This window comes from Anomalospiza imberbis, chromosome 2, assembly GCF_031753505.1.
Source record: "Anomalospiza imberbis isolate Cuckoo-Finch-1a 21T00152 chromosome 2, ASM3175350v1, whole genome shotgun sequence".
In the NCBI taxonomy this organism is placed as follows: Eukaryota; Metazoa; Chordata; class Aves; order Passeriformes; family Viduidae; genus Anomalospiza; species Anomalospiza imberbis.
Window position 1 is genome coordinate 112,879,054 of NC_089682.1, and position 24,808 is coordinate 112,903,861.

Sequence of the window (24,808 nt, forward strand, 5' to 3'; positions counted from 1 at the left end):
TGTATATTTATATATATTTGTTTTCTATAAAATGCCAGTTGGAGCACAGATATTCAGTGTAAGACCTCCAAGTTCCTGAAGACTGAGGGATTCTCTGTTAGGAATCTGTCACATTGTCTACCACAAATGCCTTGTGCCAATAAACTGTTAAATTCTTTTCCTGGAATTTGAGGTCGGAAGGGAAATGATTGACTAAACTTTTTCCTCTGATTCTTACAACAGCTATGTTGAGGCAATTACTTGTAGAGGGAAGTAGTTGATGACCAGAAGCGATTGTCTGTCAATCCTGGATACAGACAATATTTAAAACTTAAAAAGTTATAAAGGAAATCACTTCATATGTTATTTAAATTTCAACTAGATCAGGCAATTTCATCAAAGTTCTATAAAACCGTGTGTCTTCACCTTGCCATAAGTCAAGGCCAAGGTACCTGCAGGAGGGCCCTCTGGCACAGGATAACTCCACACTATGCAGGATGTCTGCCAGAGGAGTTAAAAGGAGGTTTACAAGCTGACTGTTCATGGCCCTGCACCATCTGACAAACACTGTGGTCCGTTTAAATGAAGGCTCCTTGCCAGGAATCAGCAGTTTCAGGAACTGCTTGCATGGCTTTTCCTCCCTGTGCAAGACAGCATGTTTCACCCAGAGGAAAGTTACCTTGTGCTGTTGGGAAATAGGAGTGTGCATATGGGCAGTGATCACAGAGGACTCTACGTCCTATAGAATGAATTCCTGAGCTGCTATGTTGAACTCTTCTGTTGCCTTAGCTTTGCTAATCTTTTTTAAAATATCAGTCTTCAAAAAATTTAGCTTACAAAGTCTGCTTATCCACATATATATAATATTCTAGCTATTAGCCTCTAAATTGGAACCTCTTCAAATCCAGTTTAGGATGGTTATTCTTACTGAAATTTAAACCAGCCTACAAAATTTATCAGTTGAGTTACACAACTTGGGTTTCAACTGACCTAAGGTTTTGTGCACAGCATTTTTATAAGCTGACTTGTGCACTGGTAAAGCAAACTGCAAACTGATTTATTTTGTAATCTAAGTAGCACTTGAACTGTAAAATCATACTTCAGATGCTGAGAGGTTTTTGTCAATACTGGCCCACAGACTTACTATTTCCAAGAACCTGACTACTGCAGAAATAAAGTTTTTTAAAGACCACATTACAGAATCACAGAATCACAAGGTTGGAAGAGACCTTCAACATCATCCAGTCCAACCTGTTCCCTGACACCTCAATCAAACCGTGGCACTGAGTGCCACATCCAGTCTTTTTTTAAACACATTCAGGGATGGTGACTCCACCACCACCCCGGACAGACCATTCCAGTACTTTATCACCCTTTGTGTGAAAAACTTTTTCCTAATATCTAACCTATGTTTCCCTTGATGCAGCTTGAGACTGTGACCTCTTGTTCTGTCAGTTGCTGCCTGGAGAAAGAGACCAACCCCCACCTGACTACAACCACCTTTCAGGAAGCTGTAGAAAGTGATAAGGTTGCCTCTGAGTCTCCTTTTCTCCAGGCTGAGCACCCCCAGCTCCCTCAGCCGTTCCTCATAGGGCTTTTGTTCCAAGCCCCTCACCAGCCTCGTTGCCCTCCTCTGAACGCGCTCAAGCATCTCAACGTCCTTCCCAAACTGAGGGGCCAGAACTGGACACAGCACTCAAGGTGTGCCCTCACCAGTGCTGAGTACAGGGGAAGAATGACCTCCCTGCTCCTGCTGGCCACACCATTCCTGATACAGGCCAGGATGCCCTTGGCCTTCTTGGCCACCAGAGCACACTGCTGGCTCATGTTCAGATGAGTTTCACTCTGAACTGGTTCATAGGCACAGATGACTGTGGCTGTGTTTATGCAAATCTTACTTAAGTTAGGGTAAATGTTGCTAACACCAGCAGAGAGTCCTGACTTTGCTGATTTACACTTTGAAAAGGTGAAGGTTCAAGTGAACTAAAATTCAGCTATCAGCAAAACTGCATAGTCCAGGACAGACACAGGAAAGTTGAAAGTTGATATGTAATTTAATTTTACTACTTAGCTAGTTCTGAAGATTTGGTGCAGTATTTGCTTGTGCAAATAAGAGGCAGTCTTTGCCTCTCATCTGTATTTTTTAAATTTCACAGTAACAATTTTTGGTTCAATCTTGGAAAGTGCCTGCTTTTACTCTGTCAGGCTGGAGAACAGAAGCACTCCCTAGTAGGCAGAAATGACAGCATTACTTTTCTTCACTTTTGAATAAAGCAGATTTTCTCTATATTGATACAGCTAACAAGCTCTAACAGGTATGCACCTCTTCACTACATGAAAGCTGGTAATGTTTCTATATTTTCTTGCTGAATAAACAGAGGGGTTTTTACCTCTCAGTGTGAAATCCTTGTGGAGAGAAGACACTCTTGTTTTACCTTGTCCTGATGGTTTGAGGTCAGAGCTATAACCACCATAGGGTTTACTTTGACTGTGTGTACTAAGATAAAGACTGACATTTGTCTCTGAAAGAGTTTTTGATTAATATAATGAGTATAACTTAATTTTTTCATTGTAAAATATATGCCAGCTTTTGCAGTGAAGGTATACATATGGTTTACCTGTGTCCTTTATCTGAGTGATCTTTGGTTAAAAATAAGAAATAAAGAACAGTTTTATTTTTAAAACTAAATGGCAATAGAAGGTCAGGAATATCATAGCTAGTTAGATGCTTCCAGTTTTGTTTTCTCTGCTCGGGAATACTTGCACACACAAGTGCACAGAGGGTAGAAGTGTAATTTCCCAAATGTATTTTTCTTAAAAGAAGGTAAGCTAAAACATCAAATAATGCATTTGTGATAACATAACTACAGGCTTAGCAGCAGTTTCTGACCTTTGTAATAATGATACTCAGAACAAAACAATAGGAAAACAAATCGGCTAAAAGAACAAGGAAGCCCAAATACAAAGAAATTTCTTAGAAGACTTAGGTTCACATCTTCACTGAGTGAACCAAACTCTTGGCTTTTAGAGATGTAGAGATGTAACACTGCAAGCTAAAATTTTCCTGAAAGTTTATTGCAAGGGTGAGAAAGAACCATCAAGACAAAACCTGCAGCCTCTTTCGGTAAGACCCATGTTCAGTTTCGGAATCATTCAGATGGGGATGGACTCATTTACATTGCTCAGTTTGGTGAACTTGAACATTTGCAGAAGTGTTTCTCTGAATCTCATGAATGATGCTTTAGGAACTGTACTTGAGATGTGTTACAAAAGGGCACTTTTTCTTCTTGTTCTTCATATTAAAACTCCTTACTTTATTTAAATATTGAAGTGTTTCTCCCTTTTCCCACAGCTCAAGATTACTGACTCTTGGCTCTTTACCTTCCCAACTCCTTCTTCTCCTTATACTCAGTCTACAACAGAAATTAAGCATTTGTTTTAGGGGCTTTTACTCACCTCTGTCATGTCAGTAGTAATTCAGACAGTCCAGGAGGGGTTCAAAACCCAGCAGGAACACTCTGTACTGAGAACCCCCAAGTTGTCTCTAGTTTTATCTACCATTAGGTAGACATAAACCGTTCTAACCCTTTAGCTATTGTTACTGCTTTGTAATCAAACTCAGTAAGTAAAAGACAATGTAAAATAGAAATATATTAAAAAGCAGTCTTTTAAAGAAAAAAAAAAACATTCTTCAGCTACACTTGAATTAATAAAAAACTATTAATATGATTTTTCTAAGTGCTTACAATAAAATCTGTGCTTTCACTTTGCTTCATTCTAAATCTATTTGCAATTGAATTGAAATTGCATTTCAGCTTGTTTTTCCTGCAATCTGAAACATGCCATCCTACATTCTTCAGCTAGAAGGGTGTCTTTCTAAAAGTGTAACAATATCAAAGAAGTTATGAAATAACTTTTTTCCCTATGCAATAGTGCGTTGACAGGTTGTGAGCCAAAATTATGAAACACAATAGGTTTTGAAAGGCTTTCTGCTGCATGATATATTTTTAAAGTTACTTTTCCATCTCAAATCACAAAGCAAATCTCAATTTTTTTATAAATTGGCAATTTTCATTTTAACTTCGCTCAAGAACTTTTCAGTCTTTTTCACAGGTGCGCTTGACACTGACAACAGGAAGATAATAGATGTAAGAGAGAAATCACATCAGCTTAATTTAGCAGTTCTCTAAAAATAGAGACATCTCTACTGTTCCTCTTTCACAACAAAGAAATAACACAGATATCTTGTGATTTTTTACTGTTTGATTTTCAGCACATCCTTTAATGTTTTATTTATCATGTTTTGACAAATGAAGGGAAAGAAATCCCTATTCCTGTCAGAAAAGCATTAAGCAACTGTCACCTTAGCTTATAGTTGCAGCTTGGATGAAAAGCTGATGCCACTGAATTTCCAAGTGAGTTTTCTGTGCAGAGTGCCACAAGCCAATGAGTACAAAGAGTAGCAAAAAAAAAAAAAATCCTGCATGGATTTATTGAGTATTACTCCAGAGGCTTAGTACTTAATATGAGACTAATATACATCCATCTACTAAATGTTTCAGAAATCAAGCAAGCAGAAAAGCTTAACATTTCTCCTTCTATGTCACAAGCTTGAGGACTGATGTAAATGTCAGTAAGACTGGATCATGTCACTTGAAGAATCCTTATTTTGTTTTTGTTTCAGTCTCTCTATATGTCCATTGGTCTGTTGTATTTCAAATACAGTGTCTCCCAAAATGAAAGCAAACCCATGTATTTCTAACACAGAAATGTATGTAACAGAACTATATTTTTTTAAATTATGCATATGAAACCATAACTTAGTGCGGATGTTTTAAAATCTGTGCAAGATTCACTGATTTGAATTCTTTTGGAAAGCTGAAGATGGATGGAAAAAGCTCGTAAAATGTAAGAGGAGTCTAATTTTAAACCTCTAAAGAGGGATTCTTTTCTCTCTTGAGGTATTACATTTACAAATTAAACCACAAGAGACGGACAGAGACTGCGGGTGCAGTGGGGGAAGGACATAGTTACCCTGAACAAGATGAAAATGTAAACACAGCATTAACTAAACCCCAACAGAAGCAGCAATGGGAGTGGTACATTGTGGTTCCAGCAGCTTAACCTGCTGTCATGGTTTCAGCCCAGCCAGCAGCCAAGCCCCACACAGTCGCTTGCTCACCTCCCCCACTAGGCAGGACTGGGGAGAGATTTGAAAGGGTAAAAGGAAAAAAAAATGTGGGTTGAGACAAAGACAATTTAATAAGGAAAGCAAAAGCCATGCATGCAAGCAAAGCAAACCAAGGAATTAATTTGCTGTTTCCCATGGGCTGACAGGTGTTCAGCCATCTCCAGGAAAGCAGGGCCCCACCACATGAAAGGGTTACTTGGGAAGACAAACCCCATCACTCCAAATGGTCCCCCCCTTCCTCCCTCTACTTTATATAAAGGTAATGATGTTACAGGTATGGAATATCCCTTTGGTCACTTTGAGCTACCTGTCTGTATCTCCTCCTAGCCTCTCATGTACCCCCAACTTCCTTGTCAGTGTGGCACTACAAAAAGCTCTGTGGTGGCTCTGTGTAAGCCCTGCTCACTGATAACAAAAATATCTCTCTATTGTCAACTTTGTGTTCAGCACAAATCCAAAAAATAATCTCATACCAGCCACTGTGAAGAAAATTAACTCTATCCCAGCCAAATCCCACACACTTGGGTATTCAAAAAGCAAATCATTACAAGTAAGGGTGAATCAGAGCAGGAATTTCTTCTAGTCCAGGCTTTCTTGACAAGGAATTCAGGATTAGTGTCAGAGAATCTGGCAAAAGGAAAGATGAAATTGGGAGGAGGATTTTCTGTACTCCACATTTCCTCAAGAGGCTATTTGCTGTCACAAATGACATGCAACATCAGTCTTGTGTGCTTTGCATGCCCCCTTCTTCCCTGCAGAAGACTCTAAATGAACCACCCATCGTTCTTCTTCTGCTTGTTGTGGTGAACATCTTCATTACTGAAAACAATGTCAAGGAGACCTACCCTTTTTGGAAAGTTCTTGTAGGCACATAATCAGTAAGTCTGGTGTCTTTCAACTCCGATTCAAGAGGTGCCTGCATTTGGAGGCACTTGTGTTTTACTGACAGTAGTATTCCACAAATGCTACTTCAGTCAGGCTGTGAATGCTGACACTGTTTTGCATTTGGCAGCATCTAGGCATGCATTTTTTATCTCCTTCTTATCAAGATGTTCTCTCAGAAAAAGCAAGTACAGAAGAAAGTATGTTTGAGATTAACATAAACCAAAATGTGAGATAAAATATTAGATAGCTTTATGACCAGTGTGATAGATTTAATGGAAATTTTCACCTATATTCCTACCTTCCTAAGTACCTGTCATTTCTATAGGAATAGCATCTAGGGGCCTGTGATAGCAAATATCTTTCACTTGCAAAGGTATATTGTTAGAGCTCTGTGGTAACTCTGATACAGACAACAGTTTTCTGTTTGTTTTGAGAAGTATAGAGTTGTTAGGCACAAAGGGATGCTACTTGAGCAGGATTTTTGAGGCAACAGACTTCATGAATAAACATTTGCTATGCTAAGTCACAGACAGATGAGTTGAAATAGAGAGCATTAAGGCTTTTTTTTCCAAGAGTTATGTGACAGTGAGTGCTTTTTCAAGTTAGCCTAAAAAATGAAGAATTAGTTTCATTCTTGATAGAACTCCCCTGACAAGAACTGAATTTCTTTTGCAACAGATTTGGCTCAAAGGACTTTTTGCAATTGTGCCCATCTGATGATCACTTCACTACTTGAAACATGCTTGCTCTGTGTCATGTGCATGATGTATGTACATCTTTGATTTCTTTGCAATTCTAATTTTCTTGTTCTTTTACGATTCCAACAACTCAGCTGGAAGCAACATTAATCAATACAATTTTCTTGATACTGACTCTCACCACTTATGGATATTTTTAGCTGACATTTGAAGCACTATGTCAAATATATCAGATCAAGAAAGAACCTCAATAAGCCCCCAGTGAGATCCCTTTTTGTGGATCTGCACTCGGGTTTTTCTCAGTTGATTATCTCTTTACTGCACTGCAACCTCCAGTAGAGACTTCACATTTGCCAGGTCTCAGGAATCATCAATGATTCAGAGAAGTTTTTCAGTAAAAGCCTCTCTCAGGACACACAGTTTTTTGTCAGAATGGTTATTTCCAGCTATAGAGTTTGAGGAACTGACCAGTTACACTGCTCATGGCCTATGACCACACAAACTAAAGCTCTTTTTAAACAAGATACTAGGTTAAGTGACACCAACTGGCGCCTGTGGTTTTTAATCTAACCTCCTACAGCAGGGCTGCCTTGCAACAAGATACTTGGAATAAACCATGCAGGTGATGAGAGTCCACAAGCAGGAGTGTGCCTGAGCCCACCCTCTGCCTGTAATTAAGCAGTAGAGATGTGCCCACAGTTTTTGGCTGACTTGGCCTGGCACCTCTTCAGCCCTTATTGTAACTCTCCACAGAACATACTGTAGATCTATCCTCTGCCTTTCTGGGCATTTGTTGCCATTTCTTCACTTTTTCAATTCTGTCCTTTGTGAAATTGTCTCCCTGTACTTGCAGCTTAACAAAAGCGAGCAGTGAGATGTGGGTTCTTTCCTGCAGCTGCTGAATGCTACCATGCTGCTTAAAATAAATACACTAAACTATGAGCTATTGCATCTGCCAAGAAAGATCCATGAAAAGCAGACAGTGAAAGCATGGGTCTGCTTTGCAGACTGCAAAACTGAAAGTAATTTTGCAGAATTACAGATGATGAAAATAAGACAGCTGCAAACAGAACATTTTTTAATAACTTACATTTTGCAGAAACTGAAGCTCAATAGTTTTTTTCTTCTTGGTAGAAGAGGGCTTCTCCAGCCTGTAAACCAGTCCAAGCAAGTGCAATTTTCCCTGGTCCTCATGTTTCTTTCCTTATATTCTATTTATATTACAAATATAGTGAGAGTCATTGAATGCATGTTCTCCTTTCCCTAAGTTGAAAAAAAAAAATTAAAATCCAGCCCTTATTTGAAATGGATCACAGTTTAGTTGGGGGGCAAAAATGTCAGAAGATATTGTGCACTACAGAAATCAAGGTTATGACATCTAGAGTAGATACATGGATTTAGCTCAAGAAGAATCTATGGACTAGTGTTCTCACACAGACATCCACTGAATTTCAACTTGTGATATGTGATTTTCTCAATGTTACAGTAACATAGGAGGTGTGATAATGAATAGACTACAGAGCAATCTGGACAGGAGGGATTGATGGGCCAAGGTCAATGGTGTGAGGTTCAGTAAGGCAAAATGCCAAGTCCTGCACTTGGGCCACAAGAACCCCGTGCAGCACTACAGGCTTGGGGCAGAGTGGCTGGGAAGCTGCCCACTGGAAAAGAACCCAGGGGTGCTGGTTAACAATAGTCAGTGTTATGATTTAATTGACATGGTGGTGTTTGCTCAAAGATGCCATGATCTTGGATGTCTTTTTCAAGTTTAATGACTCTAGGTGTCTGAGTATCAGAAAACCATTCAGCAGAGAAAAGGTAGCTGCTCCAAGATAGGAAGATGTCACTCTGGTAAAACATGATGATTTGGAGGGAGGCAAGACTTTTCAGAAAGTAATTTTAATGGATTCAGTGCACTCAAGGAAATTCTATCAAACTAAATGATATTTTTAGTTGATTAATATATCATTTGTGATCTGTGATTTATGTCCCTAACTTCTGTTTTGACATATTGTTTTTTTCACTTGACATTTCTCCTCTAGGTTTTCAAGCCAAGTGTTCATGATATGATCCAGCTGGCTTACAGGGATCAACAGCCTACTTGTGAATAATGGTTAAAAACGAATCCCACCTGGACGCTTTGACGCTGGCAATGCTCCAGAATAAAACAGTCTCCATCACCCTCCCAATTGTGTATACAGTGGTGGCTCTGGTCAGCATCCCTGGAAACTTGTTCTCCCTTTGGGTGCTCTGTTGGCACATCAAACCCAAAACACCTTCTGTTATCTTCATGATCAACTTAAGCATCACAGACCTTATGCTGGCCAGCTGTTTCCCCTTCCAGATTTCTTATCACCTCCAAAGCAATCACTGGAGATTTGGCAAGACTCTTTGCAGCCTTGTGACAGTGATGTTCTATTCCAACATGTATTCTTCCATACTGACCATGACCTTTATCAGCATGGAGCGGTACATGGGTGTGGTACACCCCTTGAAGTTGAGCAAGTGGAGAAGAAAAAGATATGCCTTGGCTGCCTGCCTAGCTATGTGGTTTTCCTTGCTACTAGCCTTCTACCCACTAGAAACTACAGACCTGACCTATGAAGTGAAAGAATTAGGGATTATAACCTGTTTTGATGTCCTAAAATGGGATATGCTGCCCACCTTTGGAGCTTGGGTAGCCTTTCTCCTCACTTTATTTGTTGTGCTGTTCCTGATCCCTTTTGTTGTAACAGTTGGATGCTACATTGGTATCATTAGGAAGCTAATTCAGACATCAAGCAGATATGGTAATAAGCAAAAGACTAGATCCATATACCTGGCGACAGTTGTCCTTCTGTCCTTCATCACTTGCTTCGCCCCCAATAACTTTATCCTATTTGCACATATGATCAGCCGCCTATTTTACAGCAGCAGTTTGTACCCTGCCTACAAGCTCACCTTGTGCCTCAGTTGCTTCAACAACTGCATAGATCCCTTCATTTATTATTTTGCATCAAAAGAATTTTACCAGAAATTCATGCAATTGTTTCGCCCTAAGGTACTGCTCAGTGACAGCTTGGAAAACAGAAGGGAAAGTTTATTCTCTGGCAGGACCATGTCAGCCAGATCGATGTCAAGTGGACCTATGGATGGGTTAGAGGGAGTAAATGTCAATTTGCAAAGGCAGGAAAGTGTTTTTTAGCTTTAGATATTCCCAGAAGAAAGATACCTGTGAAACTCATGAGTAGACACAGAAAACATTTCCTTTTCAAAGGCCACACTCAAAATACCTTGCTCCAGGGGCAGAACTCAAGCTGCACTTAAATTGCATTTCAGCATTTTCTGGTCATGGAAATGCTAAAGGAACTGAATTTATTCAAGAAGGCACTGAAGCAAATCAAACAAGGTTAGCCTGGAAATAACATTGCTGCATAAGTCTGAGGGATAGGTTTAGAACAGTTAATCTCAGGTTTTATGATAGTTAACCAAAGACTTGTGACTCTCAGTGAATGTGAAATATTACTGTACATGAATTAGAGAATACACCAAAGCTGGTTTGGAAGTAATGGAGTTGTTTTTCTAAGCAATGTGCTAAGCTTGGTTTTTCTTTTTGTTTTTTGATTATATTTCTTTCTCTCTTGTTGTATTTTTATAAAAGGAAGAATAAAAGTAGCATGGTATTTTACCATTAAGGCATAATGCACAGCCACCTTGAAATTACAACACTCACCCAACTGCTTTTCAGAGTCAAACCACGCTGACACTTGAAAAGGTTAGGTTGACTCATATTATTTATTTCAATCTTATACAGCAAAACATCTCATACAATGAAAGGAAAGCTAACACTGTTTGCAAATACTGCTGCATTTCTTGAAGTTATTAATTTCTTAGGACTGTGTGGAGCATTTTATTTAAGGAAACAGACTTTCCCACATTAATCTATTACAGTATGAATGCTGCTTGTATGTGGTTAGTATCAACTAGTCATTTTCACCAATTCACTGTAAGTTACACATAGAAGAACCATCCCCCTCAGCAGAATTTAGCTTTACATAGTGCCTGGGGAGTGATTTTTTTTTTTCTTCCTTACAGAGATGGTGTAGATTATAAATCAGATTTTCAACTAGATAAATGAAAATTCAACCACAGACTGGAGAGTCACTCTGTGCCAGCAGAAACCAGATAGAAATTTTTCCCGATGGCCAGATGTCAGAAACAGACTTCTTTAAGGCAAGCAAGAAGAAAGTAGAAAAGAAAGAGGAAAATAAGGTTTGAGAAGGGGAGCTGTGCCAAACATCCTGAAAATAAGTTATGGCAGGTGGATTGAGCAGTGCAGTGTTTGGAGCCCTCCTCTGAAATATCTTTCTACAGCCTGTTTGCCTATTCCGTGCCATGTTTAATCCTTTGCACATCTCAACAACTGCCCGTGTGCCTGGAAAGACAACTGCTACAGAACATGCACTGGGGACAGACAAAAGATAAATTTTTCCTGTAGTATTTACAGCTTTTTACCTACATTTGACTCTCACTGACAGGAGAGACACAAACCACCTGAGAAGACCAGACAAGACCGCCTCACAAACAAGACAAAAATACACCATATCCTTTTGCTGCGCTTCAGCTGCAGCCAGGACTGAGGAAGAAGCTGTCCACAGCGTTGTAGATAGTTGGTTGAGACATCTCATGCTGCACTAATTCCTGTGCCTAAGTAATAGGCGACACCCAAGGCCCTTAAAATTTGCCATTTTTCTCTGGGTATCTCATGATTACAAACCAATTTTCCACCACTAACTACCATCAATTTCTTCACAGTGGAGGGTGGAAAACCAAAACACACACAGTGAGATATTTGAATGTCCTATCTTCTGCTAAAGTATTGTCAGTTTTTGGAGCAGAATAAATGTGAGTGGACCTAGCACTACCATTTACAAGACAATGTGAACATTCAATGCTTTGGGGAATTTCACAGTGTTAGTTTTAATTAATCTGCACATTTTCTGTGTACAAGGCCAATTTTTGTGATACGTAACTCACCTAAACGCTCCCATCAATTTGCTTGGAAGCTACCCCTCACTATTCACTTTCACATGATTCTAGCTATCTCATTATCACAATTGTTTAATTGCTTTCTGCACTTTGTTGTGGCATAACATTTTTTGAAGTTTATACTGAAATCTCTCTCCTTTTTCTTTTTTTTTAACATGGAAATATTTTTACATTGAAAGCCTTTACTTCTCCTACATCTAATCTAACTGTGACTCTATTTTATCTTGAACATGGTCCTCAAGTGCATAGTTCCTCCTAAAATATGCTGCAAAGTGCCTGAACTATAACTGACACAAAATAGAGCCAAAAGGGCAGAAACCTTGCACTTTGGACATCAACTGCTATATTTTGAAAAATAGTGAATTACTCCTTTCAAGTGAGAAAAGATACTGACAACAACTGAAAATGTTCTCTCCAAACTCATGCAGCTCTTCACAACCCTTCATCTCTCTTCTGAAAATGTTTAAAAAGGAACAGGAAGGATGCCTCATTTGAGTATACTTCATGCCTTTTCACTAACTAGCCTCTAGTTAGCTCATATTCCTGTTTGGGTCAGTGGGATTGTTCCTTGAGAAAGGAATATAAAAATGCACTCATTAACAGCAATCCTTTGATTCCGATGGCATATACCATGAAGTCTTGGAAGTCTTTATTAGAAAGGAAGAGAATAAATTATCATTAAAATAAGCCCATCATACTGTTCTTTGATCCTGGAAATATATCCTTCTGGAGCACCGTGAGAATAATAGCTTCCACCCTCCTTGATCAATGAGTGTAAGTTAACATCCATATACACGTATACATATAAATAAAGACATATAAATAAATATACATTGCAACTTGTGAAGTTATTGAAAAGTTCATGTCCATATTATGTTCAATTTGGGGAATATAGGCCCTGGGCAACTTGCTTACTTGTAAGCATTACTATGTAGTTACTGTAATATTACTGCAAAGGCAAGAATGTAAAGGCTTCTGTTTGTTTTCAGGGTTGGGAGGGGAGTCTGTGTTTTGTGTTATTTTTTAAATTACTGTATAGAATTTAACCTATGAATGTGCTCGAACTTTTTTGTATATATAATGATAAAAAAATTAAAAAAAATAAAAAGTACATGATTTAAGATTCATTTCTGTGTTTTATGTGCCATGCGTGAAAAACTTGCAAGCATAGAAGAGGGCAGGGAAACCAGGTTATGAAATAAAATTATTCTGTTTCTCATTGTTATTGTGGATTTTTTTTCAGTATTTTTCAGATTTCTTTACAGAACAGATACAATATATTAGAACCTGGCATTGTCATAGACCCTTCACACAAATTTTAAAAGTATTTAAAAGTAGTTTAATGAGATTTTGTCTAATTTGAATCCTTCTCCTTGCCCAATAGGTGCACTGATACATATATTTTTTTTAATTTCTATGCATTTCTGAAGGAGCCTAGCAGTCAGAGCCTGTCCCACCCCCATCCTGAGCAGGGCATTGGAGGAAACTGGGAATGGACAGTCAGGGTCATGGAATCATAGAATCATAGAATATATCAACTTGGAAAGGACCCACAAGGATCATCGAGTCAAGTTCCTGGCCCTGCACAGGACCATCCTCAAGAGTGTGCCATGTGCCCAGGAGTATTGTCCAAACACTTCTTGAACTCTGTCAGGCTGGTGCTGTGACCATATCCCTGGGGAACCTGTTCCAGTGCCCAAACACCATCAGGGTAAAGAATATTTTCCTGATATCCAACCTAACCCTCACCTGACACAACTTCACGCCGATCCCTTGGGTCCTATCCCTGGTCGTCAGAGAGAGGAGGTCAGTGCCTGCCCCTTGGCTTCCCCTCAAAAGGAAGTTGTAACTGCAGTTTCCTCTTCTCCAGGCTGAGCAGACCAAGTGCCCTCAGCTGCTCCTCATAAAACTTCCCCTCTACACACTTCACTATCTTTGTAGTGCTCCTTCGGATGTTTTCTAAGAACTTCATGTCTTTCCCATATTGTGACACCCAAGATGCAAGATAAGGCCACACCAGCACAGAGAAAAGCAGGACAATCAACTTGCTCCACCAGCTCATGATGCTGTGCTTTCATAAATGTTCCCTAGACTATGTTCCATTTTGGGTTCATTTTCTGTTTGGCTACATATATGCTAATATGTGAGAGGGCCAGAGACTATCCTGAAGTCAACTCATCACTTTTTGTCATTTTTTCTAGTTTAAATTCTTTAAAATAATATGAGGTCTACGTTGATACCCACCGGGGTGTTATTTCTCTAAGGTGATGGTTAGGGTATGTGCTTACCCAAAGATGGGAGGGATAGCTCAAATGTGTGTGAAATTCAGTTGGTAAGTGTGAAATAATGCACACAGGGAAACCCAATAACAGCTTTGTGTATAAAATGATGTTGCTTGTCAGTGACTAAGTTAATCATAATCCATAATTCCATTCATCAGCTCAGCATCATAGAAATCCATGGTTCACCCATCCCTAGTTTACTCTCTGCACTTTTGGCCTCTGTCACAGATAGGATCAACAAGGACTAGAAAACACCAAGGTAAGAGCATATGGTATGCTCTGAGAAATTAATTTAAAATCTTAAAAGTTAAATAGTTTAGGACTGCTCATCTCAGAAGATAGACAATATTAGGTAGGTAGGAAAAAGGCCTCCAAAATCCTCAATGAAGTGCAAAAGCTGATTTGGATGACTTACACTGCCTTTGACCAATAATTGGTGAACAACACATTAAGCTAATGAGATCTAGGCTTAAAACTAGATCAAGTTCATATCTCTTCTTACAACTCATAGCATAATTAGAAAACACTTTGCCAAGAATGTTGTGGATGCACATAGTACACTGGTCCACAGAAACTGGAAAAGAACATGGAAAAGAAATCTGTTGTAGGTTATTAAACAGGTAAACCACCACAGGCCCAGGAAGGCCTCAAGGATTAAAATTGTCACAGGCTGGAGGAGTACTAAGAGGAAGTCATGGGATGTAATTGCCCTGTTCTCCCTTCTCTTGAAATGCCAGTGTTTGAGGCAGGACACCATAAGCAAGACAGCCCCTTGGCTCCACTCTGGTCCATCTCACACTCCCAGTTAAGCCCTGCCAGAACCACCTTGGTGCCTGGCCTCTTCCACCCTGCCTGCTGGGGTGCTGCCAAGAAGGGATTCAGCAGGAAATTCAGCCTGCTACCATCTTGGAAGAGGCTATTCCATAGTCAGGGGAGCCTGGGACACAAGCTTGAGCATCTGTCATTTAGCCCCTTTGACAGGTCACAGAATCACAGGATGGCTGAGGCTGGAGAGACCTCTGGAGGTCACCATGTCCAACGCCCCTAACCAAGCGATCTCTCACAATTTGGTAAAGATGAACTTGTGTCTTGCCCTTCAACAAATCTCTCCAGGTGCTTGTAACAGTTCATCCATTTTGCTTCAAAACACATAATTATTAGTTCCATTTCTGACATATTTTCTCACCTCTGGTCTCATTTTTTCCATCACCTATCTCTCTGCTGTTTGAGATGACTAGCAGCAGACCTGCTTGTGCATTTGAGGCATGGCAATTCACTGTTGGCTTTTTTTTTTAACTTCTCAGGCAGCAGCCTACTCTACTCTTTAAAGCTCACAGCTGCATTAGGGAAGAGTACAATTCTCTGGCATGAATTGTCACAAATACATTGGCAAATACACTCTACTGTACCTTTTCTGAAAAAAAAAAAAAAAAAAAAAGTAACAAAATATTTTTCAATGACCTGACAAGTTCCTCTAAAAAAGCTAATTTACAATGCTATGACCTGGTGAAATCTATTAAAATAATCAGTTTTATTGGTAACATTTTTAGATGTATCTAAAGTCACAGTTCTTTTAAGTGCCCCAAATGAAAATTCTAATATAAAATAACCCTTACAAGCATGATTAGGATATAAGCCTTGGTTATTGTCCTTAGTAATTAAATCCATCCTGAAAAAAAAACCAAAAAAAAAAAAACCCCACAAAAAAAAAAAAGCCAACCAGGAATCTTTTATAGGAACAAATGTACTTTCTTCATTTATGTCACAGTTCATAGTCTCAAAAGAAGTTACTGAGAGAAAAATTTCAGTCATACTATTAATTTTTATATATTTGGATTACTTTCATTCTGGATTAAGTTTTTGCAAGTAAATGTTTTCTTCTTGAACCTATAAAGTGTAATTATGGAGTGCATAATAAAGTACAGCATAATGCTTAGTTGAAATATCTTTTTTAAAGCTTTCTTTTTTATTTGACAAAAAAAAAAAAACAACCCATCCCTGCATTACTGAAGTTTGGACTGCCACAGAACTTCTGGTCTTTCATGACTTAGTTGCAAGTCTTCCAGTATTTTTCCTTAAAGTCTAAACAGCTGGAATACATTATCAAATGAGGAGACTCTCAAGCATTTTTAATTATAAAACATGAAGTTTAGAGCTGCCAGACAGATTACCTTTCTAGCTTTTAGCATAAATAAACACCTCAACTCCCTTCTTGACTGTCTTAGCTCAGGATGATGTCTTGCAGTCAGACTTCTGCAGAAATTTTCAGCACATGGACACTGACGGTTCTCTTTCCCCAGTTTCTGTACCACTGCCTACACGACCTGCCTCTGGCATGCCCCAGCTTGCAGAAAGAAAAGTGCCCATTGTCTTACTGAGAGCTTCCCGGGCTAATTGTCCTTTGGAGCTTTTCCTAGTATGTTCCACAATCTTAACTGCTGTCGTTGGGTATGGTGAAGTACCAGGAAAATGGAGAAATGTTTTGTTGAGTTCCTTAAAACTGAGGAAATTTAAAGGTTTTTCTCCTCTGCTGTGTATCTGAGCAGCTTTATCAAAGGAGAAAGGACAACAGACTTATATGAAGTATAAACAGATTCAAGCTAGAGATGGAAGAAGGGTTAAATAAGTAACTTTTGTGGCAGCTGGGCAGAGAAATACTTTAAATGGCTGCAGAGAGACACAGGAAGTTATTTTCTGCAATGGGCTATTTGCAGTTAGAGAATGTCTGTATGTCTGTAAATAGTTTTTTTCATAAACAGCCACTTTCATTTTAGAAACATAGCGCCTTTTCAGCAGAAAAGCTGGGTGCAGCAGTAAATCTCCAGATCTCTGCTGTAAGGAAAGGAATGCGATTCACAGAAAAATAAACACTATCAAGATACAGAACAAACATCTCACAGAGTGACTCAAACCTCTGGAAATGTGGGCTTGCCATGCACAAAAGGTTTAACTTACCCCATCAAGGGTTGCTCTAAACATCTTATTGCTTGGCAGCATCATGATGACTGATGACTATCTCCTTCATTTCCTAAACAATACCTGCTTTGGTTTTTGATTGCATTCAGACATCCAGATGACAGCAGATTTTTGTGTAGACACACACTACAAAAGAAATGTTGATATCACCATCTTCCTCGTGACAGCTGTTTTTGAATTTTGCCATCTTCATGCTTGTAACAGCAGGTTACAATAATATTCCTGAGGATCCCAGCAAGCGCTTAAATAGGGTGTGGGTCTTTCATGCCTCCCCAAACTCACACGGTTCAGAAAATAAAGGAAAATATATAAGTTAATGTATAAGCTAAAGTCTCTTCCCATCATTTGCCTCTAAAAAGAGCCTGTCCACCTTCTCAATTAGAAACTCTCTATGGAGTGCAATGGCTTTTTCTCCCTCAAAAAGTTTCAGCACCACAACACCTCTGACTTGCTTTCCCCAGTTCCTTATTATTGTCAACATGCTGATATTTTTTCCTTTCCCTATTTCATCCTGCATTCCATAGTATATGCAGAATGCATATCTATGGGGCAATCCCACCCCATTTTGATAAGTAATGCAAATTTCTCTGTACAATTTCACATAAAGTGTCCATACATTTGAGCTTTTTAAAATTTCTAAATGAATACAAAAATAAGCTAAAATACAACATTTAATTTTTCTTCACTTGATACATCTGATAAAATTGAGATGATAGAAGATATAAATCTGACAGTGTTTATTTCCATATTCAATAAAGGTATTAGTTTCTAGGGTAGAATTATTCCTGTTCTTATAACCATGAAACTTTGCTGAAGGAGCCTTAAGATCTGTGGCAGTCATTATCTTAGCACTTCTTAACATGCTTATGGTGTCTCTTTATTGCTCCAATCTCAATGCATCTCTTTCAAGATATCGCTAGACATATTGCCAGTCACATCAGCTCTGACTGTCCCTAAAAGTGCACATCTGCACACACCCATGTGCATCCACTGCTCACCCTGGAGAAGAGGAGGCTGAGGGGAGACCTCCTGGCGGTTCAGAGCTTCAAGAGGAGGGCCAGGCACTGACCTCTTCTCTGTGGTCACCAGTGACAGGACCCGAGGGAATGTCCTGAAGCTGTTCTGTTACGTAATCCTTAAAATTAAAACCAGGAGTGTGAGCGTTTGGCTTGTGTGGCCTTTAGTTCTTAGAAGTTAGAGCATTTTAGTGGTACTTTAAAGTTAAGGTTCATGATCAAATACGTAGGAAAAAGACGGGACGCGCTGCCCTCCGGTGGAGATTCAGATAATAAATATAAGAGCTCCAAGATGCTCTTGACCGTGGAGCCTCGGAAGTTATTTTCTGGAAAAACTGGGATTACAGTTGAGCCAATTAATATTCTCTTCTCTGCACCTTATTTTAAGTTTCCCTAATTTTATGCCATTGTCTTTGCAGCTATCATTATACTGTACAAAAAGAAAGAAGACTTATTTTCTAGTCTTAGGCAACAATATATTTGTATCTTACATCGCATATGTGTACATATATGTTTTTTATAAGCATACACATACATAGATAACGTGCATGCTGCATATATAACATATAAATTATGCATATGCACATTTTCCCCAAAATATTTTATGTACTTGTTTATGCATTTTTCAAATTTAAGTAACACAGAACCAGTGTTTCTTATAGTCTGATACATAGCTTCTTTTTGTCTAGAGACAATGCAAGTGTTAATTGAAGTGAGATTGGGGCGATGCTGAGATTAGAGGTGGAACCTGCTCGTGCAGCATAAACCAGACATATGACTTCAGGAGAGGCTCATGGATTCAATATAATCCACTGGCTGTCAAACACACAAACACACAGATATCTAGGGATGCTGTCAGCAAACACTTATCCTCCTGTCGCAGAGACTACGGGGTTATTAGACTCTACCCAGTCTTCCCTTCTGAAGCTGCTTGTTGGCCTCAAGCTCACAGCATGGAGAAAGAAAGCTGCAGACCAGAAGTTGCTCTCAGCAGTAGACACTGGCTGTGGCAACAGCTGGGAAAGTCAGCACTGGCACTGTGTGTAACTGTAATGCTGTTTCTGTCGTGTAAATCGGGATGTACTTGCAGCACTCCACTTTATACTGGAGGAGGATATAGCACATATTTGATATCAGGTAGAAACTAGCAGGAAAGAAGCATTCTTTTCTTCCTTCTATCTTGCGCTGCTGCTGTGGACCTGGCAGCTCATCCTCTTGGCCAGCACAGGCACAAAATCCGTCATTCTGTGCTCCTCTTACTAGGACTTAGTTGTCTTCACACTGAATTTTTTTTCAAGGCTCTAGGCTTCTCCAATTTGCAATACCTTTTCTGTGGCAGAGGCCAAAAGCAAAGTAGTTAGTTTGAATTCCTAACATCCTTTCTTCAATTATTCTTGGAATGACACTTTTTACACTATTTAAATGTGCTGGCCAAGGATGACTCTTTGGGGCTTGGATAATGATTTTTGTACTGTTAAAAGCTGCTTTGTGAATGGCCATGTGCTCCTCCTGGGCATTGCTACATCCATGTTTGATGTAGCTGCTTTCCTTGTCCCAGGAGATGGGCATGGAGCTGCCAGACAAATGGGTTGGTATTCTTCTGGTACTATTTATACTGCACTCCCTCAGCAGTTGTGAAGTTTCTTCCCAAGGTATCATGTCTTTTGATAACTATGCCGTGAAGACAAAGATCTTCAAATTAAGTATGTGTAAAAACAGGGACATTATGTATCCTACAGTGTATTTAAATCTTATTTCATCTGACTTCCTGTGGTCTCCACAAAATGTCTCCATATGATTGTAGTACTACTCTTCAAACAGAAAGGAAATTCTGGGAAATGGTCACCTAGAGACATTGAGATATTACAGGCCTTCCAAGCTGGACAGAAGAGGAGGAAGGAGCATTTGTACCTGAGTTGACAAATGACAGGGATTCTTAAAAATAGCCTATGATCTTTTCCCCTACAGTAACAGAAACAAGATGTATTAATTACTTCACAAGTTAGACAGACATATTAGACTAAGGCAAGGATTTTGGTGGCAGAAAACAGTTCCTTGAGAAATGTAAGTGTGAGCTCTTTGAATTGATAAGGTTATCCTAGAAAAGTCAAGCTGCCCTGTGAAAGGTGAAATGCTCATTCCCTTCATAGCAACTTTATAGCTAAGTCCCTAGGGTTCACTAATTTCCTCACAATGCAAGTGCATTGTTTCCCAAACAAAATGATCCTGTGCTTGCACAGGTGGCTCAAGCAAATAATACATCTGGATTGAAATACATACACTTATCACAATACACACAAAAGTAGGCACAAGAACTTAATGATCACAGTATTCTTCATATGCTTAAGGTGTCATGGCCACCAAGTAAATGCATAGACAGAAAAGCAGAGAAGTCCAAAACAAAGGTATTGAGGTTTCTGCAGTTCAGAGCTTTAACTGCTGTTTTGCTTCTGCTCAAAATACCTTGGATATTTGAAAAAGTCAATAGTTTCATAACCAACCTTGGACAAGCTAATCTTTGACTAGCACAGTCAGCCATGACACAAACTTTTCTGATAACTGCTGGTGTCATTGATCTTCCCCTCAGTCAGCTCACTGCAGCCTCACACTTGCTGTGCCTGTCTTGCGAGGCCACCATGGAGCAGTTAATGGCTCTCCGCCAAACCTCTCCCAGCCGTGGCAGCTTATGTGATGGGGTTTAGCTGTTCTCACAGGGTTCTTTACCTTGACATTCAGACCAGCAGAAATAACATATAAAGATGGTAAATGAAAATATGTATTTCAACAGGTTTGTGGTTTTGTCTTTTAAATAGACAAAATCACCATTTGCCATGTAAGTTTAACAGAATAACAAATTTAGTAAATACCACTCCTTAAAAATAATAATGCAAGAGCCACATCTCATTTTCTTCAAGTAAAAAACTCTTTTGGTGGTCTCTGGTTTTGGGCATTGTCTTAACTTTCATGGGAAATATATAGAAATTCCACATATTTCAAATTTATTTGTTTAAGTTTCAAAAAGCCTGTTGCACAAAGCAGAATTCAGTTAAGGGAAAACAAATCAGGCTTATTTAACTCTTCAGTTAATGGGAAGCCACACCTAAGAAAGAGGAGTTATGTTGGGTGTATCTCTAAAGGCTTTACAGGTATCTAGAGACAGATCTGTCTTTGTTCCTCTCTCTCAAAAGAAGCTGTCAGGAACAGGTGTTCTTTCATTTCAAGTCTTTCCTTTATTCATACACACAGATTGGGATGGAGTCACAGCTTCATTGCTGTGTTGCTATGATAACCAAACTATATTGGAGGACTGAATAAAATGAGGGAAAGACGAAATTTGGCCTGTTGGTTTGATATGTAAACCTTTGTCTCGGAACTCACCCCCGGTTGGGGTGAGCCCGGGATGGTGGTAAAGTCTCTCCTCCAACCCGTGTCTCCAAAGACTCAGAAGTCTTCAGTTGTCCGGTCTCAAGGTAGTTTATTGTATGTTATCTAAAAGATTTTCTTCCTGAACTGCTGCGGTCCGTTCAGCAGTCAGGCAAGGGCACACTCCAACACCCAGGGGGCTGGTGCCCTCTTTTATATCTTATATTACGTATTAGATGTTTACAGTTTTCCCCCAATGCCCATCACCTATATTGAACAGTGACTTTCTACTCTAAACCAATCTGTGAGTGCCAACATCACCAAGAACATGGAGGTTAGGAAGAAGAAGGAAAGAGGACAGGGCACTCCAAAGTCCCTCCATCTTAGAACTTCTGACCCCCATGTACAAAACTCAGACCCCTCTGTACAAGGCCTAAAACCCCCCTGCACAGCACTCAAACTTTCTTCCTCTCACTTTGTGACTACTTCTACTATAATATCTAAACTTTTGTGATTTCTTGTTCTTCCTGCAAGGTCGGTAAATTGTTCCATGGATCAGGCTCAAAGCCACAGGAGTCTGTGGCTGCATTCCAGGGTCTCAAATGCTTTTGACCTGGGCCTGGAACATCCAAGAGTGTCCAAGGGACATTCTGGGTTCCGACACCTTTGCATTATCATCTTAGTCCTCTGGAGTGTCTGATTTTAGTTTATTATGCTTGCTTATATTCATCACAAAGCAAGGCATAGTACAGAAAGATGACTCTGGATAAGAAATGTGTCCCAGATTCTAGAAACACCCATACAATTGCAATTTCCCTTTATTTGGTTAGTAATGCAGTCACATTGAAGATGTACCTATATTAGGATTTACATTTACATTAAACTTGCAGGGTTGTAATATTTTTTCCCAGAGGAAGAACTCCACATCTTTTCTAGTGTGTGCCAGGAAACAAAAGCTTCTGTTACTTCATGAGATCCTTGTCATTTTATTCCATCAAAACTTATATTGGTATTGTAAGAAAGATACTATGGCTTTCATTTCTGCAATATCTTTCAAACCTGTCATTTGCAAGGAGCAGTGTCACACTTCACAGCCAAGAAAAAGGAACAGTGAATTTGTTCTGACAAGCTCTAGGACAAGTTTAGACTATTCCTTTTTCACACAGGCACTATTTTCCTTGCTGACTCGCCAGATATCCCAGAACTATATTCAATATTATGGATACGCAGAGCACAGCTGTCCACATTCACAGTTGTATGTAATCTTTTATTTCTGTTTTCAATTCAGCATAATTTCCCTAGGTTCTTTGTATCTTGTAATTACTTGAGAAAAAATGTTTTTAAGTTTTCAATTCTGCTCTCAAGTCACCATCACGACTGAAAAAAAACTAAAAAAAAAAAAAAATCGAAGTTCAAACCTTAAATCCTGGAACCAAGGATGATGTACAGCCCGCCAGGTTATGGTGACAAATGGCTGATCCCCATGCACCATGACAGGAGCAGGAGGCCCATGCCTGAGGGGACCCCCCAGCAGCCCCACGAGGCCAATAGAGTCCCCTGTCCCAGCCCCTCCAGGTGCCACAGGAGCCCTGTCCAAGTTGTGCTGCTGGGGGGTCCACATATACAATATGTAGGTATGCGAATGTGTGTGCATACAAAAAGGTTTTCCATCCTGATCAGCCAGAGGGGAACAAAGAGAATCCTGGTGGTGTTTGTGCCTGGGTGAGTTCTTAGTGTCCCGGTCCGTGTTGCTTCGTGCGGTTTTCCATGTCTCCAAGTGCACATGCCATACGGTGTGTGCATGTCTGCCTGCTGGCAATGGAATACACGCTCAGCCCCGCTGCTGGGGGCACGTGGGACATGGGGCTGTGGCAGTCTCACCTCCACTGGGCTGTCAGATTTGGCAAATCTGACACAAACCATGGAATCACAGAATGGGAAAGCTTGGAAGGGATCATCTAGTCCAACATCCTTGCTCAAGCAGGGCCATCCTAGAGCATATTGCACTGGATTGTGTCCAGATGGTTCTTGAATATCTCCAACGTGGGAGACACCACAATCTCTCTGAGCAGCCTGTCCCAGTGCATGGTCAACTGCACATAAAACTTCCTCCTCACACTTGGGTGAAAATTCCTGAGGATCAGTTTCTGCCTATTGCCTCTTGTCTATTGCTTGGCACCACCAATGAGACACATGGTCCATAAGACAGGTGTCAAAAGATCCAAATATGCAATGCAAACTGCTGTTTTAATGACTGGACATATTTTTAATGCTGGAGGATACATTTCACTTTCTTCCAAGCCAACTGAGAAAGCATGCAGTACCACACTATTTGAAAATAATCTGGGCTTTTATGTTCTTTTTCTACTACTTTCTCTACTTTTTCACTTAAAAGGCCAAATAGGGGATATTTAAAGTTTGATGAAAATGCAACAGGTGATAATGAAAATAGAGTCACAGCATGATAGAATGGTATGGGTTGGAAGGGACCTCAAAGATTCTTCAGAATGCCTAACCTAAATTTCCCTCTTTCAGTTTGTATCCATTATGTCTTATCCTATCACTACATGCCCTTGTGAAAAGTCCCTCTCTAACTTCCCTGTTTTCACCCTTCAGGTGCTAAAAGGTTGTTATGAGGTCTCCATTAAACCCTCTCCAGGCAGAACATCCCCAGTTTTCCCAGCCCTCTTCACAGCAGAAGTGCTTCAACTCCGATCAACTTCATGACCTCCTCTGGACTTGCTGCAACACTTTCATGTCCTTCTTACATTAGGCTTCCTTCTGAGCAAAGAAAAAGTGATAACACCTCTTTTCCAAATACTTTATTGTAGCATTAGGGGAGCAGAAGGGATGGGATGTTAAACATGACGTGTGTCCTCTACTCAGCACTGGTGAGGCCACCTCTCAAGCACTGTGTCCGGTTCTGTGCCCCTCCATTCAGGAAGGACATAGAAGTGATGGAGTGAATCCAGATAAGGGCAGTGGAGCTGGTGAAGGGTCTGGAGCACAAGTCCTGTGAGGAGCGACTGAGGGAGCTGGGGCTAAGCCTGGAGAAAAAGGAGGCTCAGGGGGGACTTTATCGCTCTCTAGAACCATCTGAAAGGAGGCAGTAGCCAGGCGGGGGTCAGCCTCTTCTCCCAGGCAGCCAGCAAGAGGACAAGAGGAAACAGACTCAAGCTGTGCCAGGGAAGGGTTAGGTTGGACACAGGGAAGAATCTCTTTACAGATGGGGTGAATGGAATGCCCGAGGAGGAGGTGGAGTCACTATCCCTTAAGGTATTTACGGAAAAGCTGGACCGGTGCTATTCTGTCATAAGTTGGACTTGATCTCAGAGGTCTTTTCCAATCTGACTGATTCTGTCTTTCAAGGCTGCCGTCAGCTGGCACGCA

At 40.0% G+C, this 24,808-nt stretch overlaps 1 protein-coding gene across 4 annotated transcripts in view; it reads left to right on the forward strand.

The window, feature by feature from the left end:
• P2RY8 (P2Y receptor family member 8) overlaps window positions 1-10,981 on the forward strand; it is a 36,587-nt gene extending 25,606 nt beyond the window's left edge. For all 4 annotated transcript variants that reach the window (XM_068182616.1, XM_068182615.1, XM_068182617.1 and 1 more), the window contains one exon: window positions 8,796-10,981. In XM_068182616.1, coding sequence (XP_068038717.1) covers window positions 8,864-9,937 — 1,074 coding nt within the window. In that variant the 5' untranslated portion in view covers window positions 8,796-8,863 and the 3' untranslated portion in view covers window positions 9,938-10,981. The remainder of the gene's footprint in view (window positions 1-8,795) is intronic.
• The last annotated feature ends 13,827 nt before the right edge of the window (window positions 10,982-24,808 follow it).